The 12049-nt window shown below is 43.5% G+C and overlaps 1 protein-coding gene across 25 annotated transcripts in view; it reads right to left on the bottom strand.

Annotated features, from left to right (window-relative positions):
- The window catches only part of ABLIM3 (actin binding LIM protein family member 3), a 123027-nt gene that overhangs the window by 26327 nt on the left and 84651 nt on the right, over window positions 1–12049 (bottom strand). For all 25 annotated transcript variants that reach the window (XM_070076295.2, XM_089336046.1, XM_089336051.1 and 22 more), the window contains 2 exons: window positions 3133–3191; window positions 984–1055 (listed from right to left, as the gene is read on the bottom strand). In XM_070076295.2, coding sequence (XP_069932396.1) covers window positions 984–1055; window positions 3133–3191 — 131 coding nt within the window. The remainder of the gene's footprint in view (window positions 1–983; window positions 1056–3132; window positions 3192–12049) is intronic.

Below are 12049 nucleotides of genomic sequence, written 5' to 3'. Positions count from 1 at the left end.
CCCTGGCTCTAGCTCCCTTGCCTCATTTAGCTGAGCATTGTTTATTCCTCAGCTTTGAGCTCGAATAGTTCTTCCTAGGAATGCTTTCTCCTAGCCAGTCCTGCAGTGTCAGGTCCCTCTGCTCATCTGTACCATCAGCAGCGAGCCCTGTGCTTTTTTGCTCTGACATTCATCAGAATTTCAGCTGATGATATGGGGTACTGTGTTTTCAATGTTCTAAGCCCAGGCATCAGGTCTGTGTTGCTCACCGCCATCTCCATGGTGCAGAACACAGTGCCTAGCACAGTGTGGATGCTCAGCATATGTTAGTTGAATGAATGAATGAATGAATGACATGTAAAAAAGACCTCAGAGGTCATCCAGCTCAACCTTTGTCCCTTTTGCCACATCTCTGACAAATGGTGAGTCTATCTATGTTTGAAGGCCCCAGACATGGGGGCTCAGACCCAAGTGGGTGGTCTGCCCCATCCCTGGACTTATCCCATGATGAGAAAGTTTTTCTTTATGTTTTAAAATCTCTTATGGCCATGTTTCCATATGCATATGGCTTCTTTCTCCTTTTTGCCTCTTTATCACACACTATTACTGCCACAAGGATATTCTACCAAATGCTTGCTCAACCAACCCCCCAGTTTTAAATTTTGCCCTAGCTTTCTCTTAAGTCTCAGTTAAGGGATGGGAAAAGGAGGTACCTTGCTTGGTTTCAGAACTCAGCAAAGGCACTTGCTATCATTCTGCCCTCTTTCTTGTGCTCCACAGATCTCTATGTTACCCTTGTATCTCTGGATTTATTTGCCTGTGTGCTTCCTGAGGGCAGGGTCAGTGTACTCCCTATGCCCAACTGTATCCTTGGGACCTGGCACAGAGTCAGGTACCAAATATCAGTTAGATGAAAAACTGACTGCCCTCCCATCCATAGAAACTCTCTAGGTACAAGGACAGGGGTAAGAAAGGCCTTTCAGTGGCAGATGGGGGATACATACGCAGATGACTCGGTTGGGTGACCCGATGCTGGATCCAGGGGGTGAGATGGAAGTTTCCGATGTCCGTCTATGCTGTGGGAGAGATGAAGACAGAAGAGGTGAGAAGCTGTATCCTGGACTAGGTTGGGGGGATTGGGAGAGAGGGGTAGAAGAATTCAGCTTTTCAGAGAACATTAGCAATACTCTGCAAGTCCTCTCTGGATATTGCTGTCCTTTGCCCTATTCTCTGCCTTTTTAATCATCATCAGTGTGTATATGAGACTGAGAATTCTCAGGACTTTAGGATGTTGGAAGGAAAATGTATTTATTTTCTATATATTTACAGCTAGCATTTAAAATAGGAAGTTATTCTTAAAACTTTTCATTTTGGGTTATCACAGCCAACAATGCATTTACATTATTTATTTTAAGCAAACAAAACTGGTTAGTATTCATTCCTTAGCAGTTTGCTTATTCAAAATGTAAAATCAGGTTAAGCTTCATGTCATTGCACAATATGCTGATTCTTTATGGTATATCCCTTGCAAATTGATACCGTCTTATGTGATAAGCTTAACAAATGTGTCTCTGAACCATGGCATGGATGATGAATGTCTAGCATCTTTAGCAGAACAGCATGATGCCAATCTCAGAGTATCTAAGAGAGTGGTGGTAAAAATGCCAATGGATAGGAAATCAAGGACCACTAGAGAAATATGTGATTTGAGGGATCTTGGGTTCCGGTCTATAAAAGAAAGGGGCTGAGCCTCAGGACTGCATGATTTCCTCTTAGACAGCTCACACTGTATTCCAAATATTCTAACTAGGGCTGTGCAACAATATGTCCCAAACTGTGGATCCCGAGCTAATGGCAGCCTTGGAAAGATGAATTCAAGTAGAACATTTGATAATAACGCAATTCAACAACTATGTCAACAATTGCTGATTTCCCCTTTTTTACAAAGACAGTGCAGGCAACATACTAGCTAGAATTTTTGCAAGGTCGTTAAATTAATTCTCAGGGTACCTTATATTTATAGCAAGTATTACTGGTTTATACTTGGTGATACAGTATGTTGTTTTTCAGTATGTTTACATAAATAAAAGGCATAGAGTTGGTTTAAAGACAAAGTATTCAGTATATAGTGACACAGGTTGGTAACACAGATACAGCAAAAAGCATCAGGGATATAAGAATGACTGAAGTTTGGAAATGCCACTAAAGAGGAAGCACTGCCGCAGAAAAGGAAAATTAGGTCTTCTCACATATTTAAGGGGAGAAACCTTGGAAGAAATAGGGAAAAAATTTCGTGGCTCAAAACATTGCTCAGCTTTTTCATAAAATTCACATTGGGTGGATGAGATGGGCAAAGGAGACCCGTTTCATTATCTGGTCAGGAAGTGTGCATGTGTGTTTTCACCTGGGTAGGCTCCAGCAGGTAAGAGAGTCCCAAGGAGCCAAGCTGAGATCCAGAAGCAGAGTGTTAGGGCATGTTGGGGATCACAAAGTGCTGTTCTCTCTCAACCCATCCACAGCATCAATGACCTAGGAGCTGTGCTTTCCCTGCAGCCTGGGAGCCCTGCACCATAGCAGCCCAGATTCTCAGGCCTTCCTGGAGTTTGTCACAGCTCAGTAACAGGAGGACTAGGACCTCAGCTGGCCTGCTGTGAGCCTGGGGACCCTGGTGTGCTTCTGCCTGGCTGCTTTACTGTGGGCAAATCATGCTCTCTTTAGATCTGGTTTTATTGTAGGCAAGGCTGAGGTAAACTTCATTGCCTCATCAGTGGCTGTGAAAATGCTTTGTAAATTGTCAATGTGACCATATTAACAGTTGTTATTAATAAATTCCTTTGGCTCAGGGAAAATCCTGGCAGGAGCTCTTCAGAGAGGCCTCCATCTTGGTCAGCCTTGATAGGATTATGCCGTTGTTCCAGAAAGCTCACATGAATATAGTGATTTGCAGTTTTCAAAGTGCTTTCACATTCAATGTCTCAGTCCCCTCAAAAACTACATGAGACAGATGTTATTAAGAAAAGCCAGGGATACAGGCATAAGCTTAGAATGTGCACATGAAGAAATGCAGATTCTGTACAAGAGCAGAGCTCCCCAACCTATGATAAAAGTAGCCATGCAGGAGTGCTGGTCTGGCGTCATGACTAGCTTGCTTACCTTTAACTTCTTCTCTGCCCGGGCTGCCTGTTTGCAGATGGGGTGCCACACCTCAGAACCTAAGGGGCCAGGAAAATAATGAAGGTTCAGACTTTTGAACCTACCAGTATTTGGAATCTCTCCCCATCCCCACCTCCACTTATTCCCAAGGCAGAACATGTTCCTACACATCAGTCAGGAGGACCTCCTTGGCTTCCCTAGCTCCCTGCTAGAACCTCTCACTGGTGCACCAACTTGGCCAGTCACATACCTTTTCTGTGTGTCCAAATCCTATCCAGTCCTCAAGGGTCAGGTCTCACAAAACATTGTCTTGCAAACCTTACCTGAGAGCTGGGAGTGACTTCTCTGTCCTTGGTGATCCATACTCCTTTTATCCCTCTCCCAGTACACAGCTGTAAACACAGTAGCTTGTAGATTTATCACCCCAACTAAATTAAGGGACCCTTCTGGCAAGGGGCATTGCTCTTTCTCCCATAGCATCCAGTATGGGACTTTGCTCATAGCCGAGGTCCATACATATTTGTGGGGCAAACAGATGAGTGGACGACTGGCAGTGAGTGACACATAGCAGGTGGTCAATAAATATTTGTTGAATGATTGAATGGCAGCAGGGGTGAAAGAAAATGACAGACTGTGGTGGACTCCAGCCTTCTTTCTCTTCAAAGAGCCTGACAGTCCATCAGTGCTGTCTATCACATTTAAGGGGGAGGCGGTGTCACACTATACATTCTGTTGGGAGCACCGTCTTGATGTGCTAATTCCTCAGAGACTCTAGACTCTTCAAATTTAGTATGCTGCTAATGCCCACATTTTATTTCCTCTGGGGGTCCAGTTGACCGGCCCCAAACCCCCTAGGCCAATTTGGAAAGGCATGAGCAACAGGTGGCTGGTCACATGTTGATAAGAAGCCTCAAATATTACACATTCCCCAAAGAAGGGACAGGTGGCCTGGATTAGAAGGAAAAATAGGAACATATTATCCCGCTGGAGCCATTCCTTTCGTAACCAGCCCTAAAAGGAAAGCAGCCAGCAAATGGCTGGATTCCTGAGCACCCAGATGGCATTTGTTTGTGTGACTTTGTTTCTAGGATATATTTTCCATTACAGTGTGTTGCCTATACCCTTACGACTGGAATATGGCTAAGGAATGGGGGGTTGTATAAGGCTAAAGAGTGAGACCTGGAAGAGAGGTGTGAGGATGGTTCTGAAGTCATGAGCCCTGGGTTCTCGTCTCTGCCTGGCCCCTAACGTATCCTCTCCTGTGTCCCAATTTCTTTATCTGATTAACAAAGAAGTGGGGTTTGGATTTCTTGGAGATTATTTTTAACCCTAAGATTTTAGTTCTAGGGCTGACTTTGTCTTTTATAAAGTGGGAATCTTTGATTCTTGTCTGCTGACATTCTTGGGTGTTGCTTACTATTCAAAATGGGTTATCTTCTAAAGAAAAATGCAGTGACTCTCAGAGCCCAGTAGAGGGACTCTGGGCCTGTGGCTTGATTTAGCAATCATAGATGTGTCTACTACCAAGCTGTGGGTCAGGATCCTTGCTCTCTGGAGTTATTAGCATTTCCGGTTCCTCTCCGTGCTGCTTCTGATTCAACCGGGAGTTGTTTACCACTGTGGCTCTGACAGGAAACATATGTTATAGGTCACTGCAGGAAATAGACAAGGTGGACACAGAGCTCTGAGGAGGACATGAGATTCAGTAAAAGACGTATAGGAAAGGTATAGGGGATAGACTTCCTTGTGAGGGGAAATGATTTGTAATACAGGGGAGCTGACTAGATGGTGTCGATTTTTGATTCATGACATTGAACTATCAGTTTTGAAATAAAACTGAGGTATACTTCTGCATTCTGAACACAGGAAAACATGTTTATATGTGAAATTAAAGGAGGTAGGTAAGAATAAAAAAAGAAATCATAGTTAGAAATGAAAAAAATCAGAAGTTTGGGAGTTGGTAGTATATCATTCAAGTTAAAGAAGGTCAGAAAGTAATTTGTTGGTAGCTATCAATAAGTTTAGATAAGTGAAGATAGGAAAAGGTGATCTGTTCATTTTTCAGAGGAAAGACCCCTATGAAATTATGGTCTGCTTAATTTGTGCCCTTGGCCAATAGCTCAACAATGACATTGATAGAAAGATAACATCAAGAGGGAAGGTGGTGGTTATTCTCTTTTGTGGACTTTATCCCCAGAGCCAGCAACAATGGGCTATGTGTGTTTCATAAGGAAATGCATGAGTGACTGGTTGAGTCCTAACTTTGCATTCTTTTTTTAAAAAATTTATTTTATTTATTTGAAAGACAGAGTTAGAGAGACTTAGAGACAGAGAGAGAGGTCTTCCATCGCTGGTTCACTCCCCAGATGGCCGCAACAGCCAGAGCTGTGCCGATCCGAAGCCAGGAACCAGGAATCAGGAGCCAGGAGCTTCTTCTGGGTCTCCCACGTGGGTGCAGGGACCCAAGGACTTGGACCATCTTCTACTGCTATCCCAGGCCATAGCAGAGAGCTGGATTGGAAGTGGAGCAGCCGGGACTAGAACCGGCGCCCATATGGGATGCCAGCGCTTCAAGCCAGGGCTTTAACCCACTGTGCCACAGCGCTGGCCCCTAACTTTACATTTTCAAACAAACAAACAAACAAGCAAGATAGAATGTAGTGGAGGAGGATGGTAATCAGAAGAAGGAGGGAACTAAAAATTAGACCCTAAACCAGGGTTTTCACTCTGAAGAAGACTGAACAGAATAGAGAGACTGGTTTTGAATATTTTAATGACTCTCTATGGGAAGAAGCATTCATTTTCTTTGCAGGTCTTATAAAGGAGAACTAGGACTAAAGGGTGGAAGTTTCCAGATTAATAGCCCTTATTCAATCGAGAGTGAACTCCCGGTCCTCAGAAGTCTTTAGGTACATACTGGGTAGATGACTGCACGGAAGGGATACTGTGGAGGCGACTCATCACATAGTTACACTAAAGTTCTTTGGCCATCCCTCACAGTCCTTTGGGATTCTGTTTCCACCTTCTTCTCTGTATAGCGAAAATAATTATTTGCCTCTATCTAATAACCCCAGTAAGAATGCGGATTCTGTGAAGAGAGGGATTCACATCCATCTTCAGTGCAAATTATCTGCAAAAAATGCAGATTCTCAATAAATATTAATTTAGTGAACAAATGAATAAAAGGAACATGAATTCTCTTAGGCTAGTTGAATTCTCTAAGATGGGCTCAGAAATTTGGACAAGTGGTACAATCTAGACTCTGATAGCTACAATTCCATTGTCTATAAGACAATTCATTAGATTGGGGTTTGTTTAGCGTGACCTGTGGACCTCTTGTCCTGCAGTCTGGTATAATATAGACTCCTGGTTCCTTCTTAGGAAGTCCCTGAAGCTAACGTCATGGAGGTGAGGCCTAGGAATCCTAGGAGAGTCAATAACACTAAATTTGAGAATCTCAGGGTTAAATTCTAGATTATACTCCAAATTTGTTTCCTTGTTATGTCATGGGAAAAAGATACCCATTTTACAAGATGCAACTCTAACTTCTTTAAAGAATACAATGTCTTTTGCTTGTTAGGCTCCTGTTTCCATGAGTCACATGCTCTTTTTTTTTTAAACCTCAAATCTCTCTTTATTTCATATTGCCTTCTTCTTCCTTTTTTTTTTTTTGACAGGCAGAGTGGACCGTGAGAGAGAGAGACAGAGAGAAAGGTCTTCCTTTGCCGTTGGTTCACCCTCCAATGGCCGCCACCGCCGGCGCACCGCGCTGATCCGAAGGCAGGAGCCAGGTACTTATCCTGGTCTCCCATGGGGTGCAGGGCCCAAGCACTTGGGCTATCCTCCTCTGCACTCCTGGGCCATAGCAGAGAGCTGGCCTGGAAGAGGGGCAACCGGGACAGAATCTGGTGCCCCGACCGGGACTAGAACCCGGTGTGCCAGCGCCGCAAGGTGGAGGATTAGCCTATTGAGCCGTGGCACCAGCTCATATTGCCTTCAAAACGGCGTCCATCCCATAGTCACATGCTCTTGTCCTCTAAGAATGTTGCTCACAAGTCTTAGTTCTGCAGTTGAAACCTGCTGCAAAGGTTTTGGGAATGAGGGATTAGCTATTTCCATACCATCTCACTCAGAGATATAGATCTGACTCTCCAGTACTGTCCACCAACTGGGAATAAAGGCTGTTCAAATCCCTAGTAGAGTCAGCAGCCTTTTCTCTGACTGGCTATGGCACATACCACACCTGTAATGTTTGGGACTGATTTGTTCTTTGGGGACCCATGAACTTCTCTGCTGGACCTTGAAATTCAATTTGCCAATGCCTTTAAAAAAAAATGTCAAAGCTAGAGCTGGTGCCATAATCTTCCAGAACTCCCAGCTGAGGGTTAGAAACACAGCAGTGGCTGAAGGCAGCCCAATGTTCTGTTGGGTCAGCACTGTGATTTTAAACATGTTGGAATCTGAATATTTTTAGGCACTGCAGGTTGCCAGGAATCTTGCTGTCTGACTCCTGGACTTGTCATTCAGTGATGTGAGCTTTTGAGGTTTTGGGCCCTGATTCTACCCAGGGGTTCTCTTATAGCAGGTTTCTTCTCTAGATTTTTTTCTGGACCATAGCGGGGTACGTTTCTCAAGTCTGCCTTCATGACAACAGCACTACCTTTGTGACATAGATTAGCAAGGGCTTGGCCTGGTTTGTTTAAAATCCCCACCCAGGTAGATAAATGTGGCTTCTCTCTACAATAGAATATTATTAAGCGTTAAATAGGAGTGATATACAGATACACACTATGACACAGATGAACTCAGAAAATGTATTCAGGGAAGGAAGCCAGCTACAACAGAACAAAAACTGAATGATTCCATTTATATGAAATTGCCAAAATAGGCAAATCTATAGAGATAGAGTACAGATTGGTGGTTTCCAGGGACTGGGGGAGGGAGGAACTGGCAGATACTGCTTAATGGGTACAAGGTTTCCTTTGAGAGTGATGAAAATGTTTTAGGACAAGATAGAGGTTGTGGTTGCACAATATTGTGACTGTACTAAAAGTTACTAAATAGTACACTTTACAATGGTTGGTTTTATGTTCTGTGAGTTTCACCTCAATAATAAAAATAAAACCGCAACCCCACTCTCCCCAGCAGGTGAACTGCTTCTGTGGACCACAGGAGACTGTCTTCTTCCTTTGTTACTAAGGGCTTCAAACTCAGCAGGAGGGAGAAGAGCAAGCACTGCTATTGAATTAGTCACATAATAATGTCATTATCACCATCATCACCTTGGATGTTCGCAAATCTTCACCATTTCTCAGGCACCGATGATTTAATATAATATTCTTTTTTAAAAACAGATTCATTTATGTATTTGAAAGGCAGAATGACAGAGAGGGAGAGAGAAATAGAGACAGAGAGATAGAGATTGATCTTGCATCTGCTGGTTCACTGCCTGAATGGCCGCTACGGACAGGGCTGGGAATTGCAGCCAGGAGCCAGGAGCCTAGAACTCTACCAGGGTCTCCCACGTGGCTGGTAGGGGCACAAGCAGTTGGACCATTTTCTGCTACTTTCCCAGGCTCATTAGCAGGGAGCTGGATTAGAAGTGGAGCAGCCAAACTTGAACCAGGGCTAATATGGTGCCACAATGTAATATTCTGAAGACATTCAGGTCCTGGTTTTATTATTTATTAGCTGCATTGTCTTCAGCACATTAGTTTCCTCTCTGTGGCTTGGTTTCCCCATCTGTAAAACAGGGTGGATAACAGGGTCTTCTTCCTATCTTGGCTTTGAAGATTAATGAGTATATGTGTGTGTGTGTGTGTGTTTGTGTGTGTGTGTAAAGCTTAGAACAGTGTCTGTTTATGTTAGGCACGATTTAACTATCAGTTACTGTCATTATTATCTCCCTACTCCAATCCAAAGCATAATCTGTGTGCCAGGATCTTGTTTGGGTTTGGAGAAGGAGTCGTGCAGACACTTGGGTGGGTCGGGTGAGGTATGTTTGTCCTGACTCCTGGGAGCCAGAGTCTGAGTGAATGAGGAGGATACAGCCAGCGAAGGGCCGGCTGAGCAGGTGGAGTTGCTGAACAGAAGCCGGGGTGGTTGCCAGTGTACCTTCCTGGGAGGCTGAGCTTGTGCCCAGTGATGAGGGCACCCCAGGAGAAGTGGGGAAAACTGGCTTGCCTGGAGCTGACCTGATGAAGTGGCTTGAAGTTTAATAAAGAGGTGGAAGAAAGAAAGCACTTGGTTACCATGAAGTCAGTTGCCATGAGGATTGAAGCTGGGTGAGGAGAGGAGCATGCCAGTACTGGGTGCCCAGTAACTTTAGGGAAATAACTGCCAGGGACAGTAATTACAATGTATTGGAGGGGGGAGGGTTGGTATGTGTCAGGCAGTAAGTATTCTTATTATTTTATCCTTACTGTTATTATTATAACTAATATTAATAGAGTGCCTGTGCCAGGCCTCATGCTGTACACTTTATAACAATAGCACTTAAGTAAAGATAATGATGATAACTGACATTTACTGAGCACATATTCTGGGCCCTACACTAAGTGCTCTTAATAGCAATAATAGCATTGACAATAGCAAGCACTGACCAGTGCATTGCACCATGGGGAATGGCTGTTACTGCCTCTCTATCATAAGCTCAGACTGGCCAAGCAACAGTGTCAGGCCTCTTGCTGAGCTGGCACTATACATTAGCTCATTTAATGCTCACAGCAGCCATGTGAGGTGGGGCCTGTCCTCATCCCTCTACTATAGATGGGGAAATTGGAGTTTAGGTGGTGTGGACGTTTTGCCTATTTGTCCATCTTCCCACCCTAGTTTGGGCCTGAGACTAAAGTCAGGCCCTCAGCATCTCTCTGGGACTTCTCTGCAGAGCCTAGCAGGGAATGCTGCCTCTCTGTACTACTGGCCACCAGGGCCTGGCCATGGCCTCCTTCCCACCTGTTGACACTCACAGGCCCCTGAAACCAGCTGTTTCTAGAGGCTTTTCAGTTTGGTGATCCCATCAAACCCCTCTACCTAACATAGTTTGAGTCAGATTTCTGCCACCTAAAAAGTCCAGGCTAATAAAACATCTCATCGAGCTAACACCTGAGTATCTGACAAGTTCTCGCCTTGCCTGGCAGGCAATTTTGTTTCTCAGAAAATAGAGGAAGCAACCAGGGAAATTGCTACTTTGGACCTAATTCTGACCAACATGGACAAATTGGCTGGCAAAGTAGATGTGACATGAAACTGGAGAGAAAACGGTCCCATCATCTTGAGTTTGTGGTGACCAGAGAGGAGTAAGACGGAAGCAGACTTTAGAAATACAAACCCTGAACTACTACACTGAAATATTTTCCATATGATTCAGGCTGTTTGGTAACCCTTAAAATCTTAAAAAAAAATGGCAGCTCATCAAAAATTAAAATGTACTCTGAAAGGAAATATGCTCAGTAGATTCAGACTTTAGGAAATATCAATTTAGTACAGGAACAGGATATGTTTGAAGAATCTAAAATTATGAAGCAGAATTGGGGAAACATAAGATTTAAAGTATTTAAGCATAACTCCTACAGCCTAAGCTGTCAGCAGAGAGACCCAATTTAAAGTAATAACGCTAAACTACGAAATTATAGCAACCAAATACTACAATAGTGCCTTTTAAAGTGTGGTTTGATGCAATGTGTAGATTGTGAGTGAGGGCTGGCGTGCCACAACCTGTACCAACGGGAGGCACTGCACTTGACATCTGTTAGCTCAGTGCACCTTTTCTGAGTTAATTGGCAGAGGAAAATGAGACCTTTGCTAAATATCAATGGTATCTCCAGCTGTGCCAGGAAGACACACCCCCTGATTCCAGGACCTTGTATCATCTGAACCGAAACAAACAAACAAGAAAAACCAAAAAACAAAAAAAAGAACCTGGGATCTGAAATAGACTCAGTTATGCAAGAGAAGGGTTTGGTGCAGTGATCAAAGCAAGCCTTCAGGCTCCATTTCAGGTTTGCATTATCACAGAACTTTGGCTTTTCACTTTGTTCTGGGTCACAGGCACCTCTGAAAATCTGAACAAAGTTCCAGACCTTTTCCCTTGAGACACACACCTACTTGCAGAATTTGACAAGCAGTTTCACTAGAGTCACAGAATGCAGAAGACCAGCTCTGAACCAGATAGCCTAAGCACTCCAGTAATAGATATAAGAGTACTGCCTTAAAGAAACCCTAGCAAGACAAGCCAGCTAACCTTGGCCAAGCAACATAAACTCTCTAAACTCTTTATTCTTTAAGATGAAGACATCAATGGTTTTAGCTCACCGGGTCTTTTGAGGATAAAATGGGATCTAGTATTTAAAACTCTTAGCACAGCACTTGGCACATAGTAAATACTTGACAAATATCAGTGGATGGCATATTATTATTGGCAGATCTACAATTTGTTATAGTACTTTCCTTAGCAGACAGGTTTGTCCAGGATTTCATAAGTGATTTCCTGCCTGGGGGAGTTTTAGTTAAATATTCAACTGATAACAGAAAACTGTTTTAAAATGTGATCCTGAACTCTTGCATTTCTAGTGTCATTGTCTCAGGTTCTCAGCATAGGGGTGTGTGTGGGGGGTGGATTGGATATTTAATGTAGATAGATGAGAAAAATAATCTATCTTCCTCCCTTTCCTAGGTCTGGGGACATTTGGGACAAGGGCAAAATCTATCTCATGAACCATATTTGGGGATCAGACAAACTCAAACTGTCCCAACAACTGTCACTTTTGTGATTTCAGTGTAAGTTTTGTCCCAAACTTGTAGAATTCTGGCTATTATTTTGCTGCACAAAGTCAGTGACCTAATTTTCTGGTGAAGCCCAAATGAAGTCTTTGGATAACAAACAGATTAGAAATTTGGCATCTTTACAAAGACAGTT

This window comes from Oryctolagus cuniculus, chromosome 6, assembly GCF_051225735.1.
Source record: "Oryctolagus cuniculus isolate XC-2025 breed Fujian yellow rabbit chromosome 6, ASM5122573v1, whole genome shotgun sequence".
Lineage (NCBI taxonomy): Eukaryota > Metazoa > Chordata > Mammalia > Lagomorpha > Leporidae > Oryctolagus > Oryctolagus cuniculus.
Note: the sequence above shows the minus strand (reverse complement) of the source record. Positions and strands in the feature narration are given on the sequence as shown.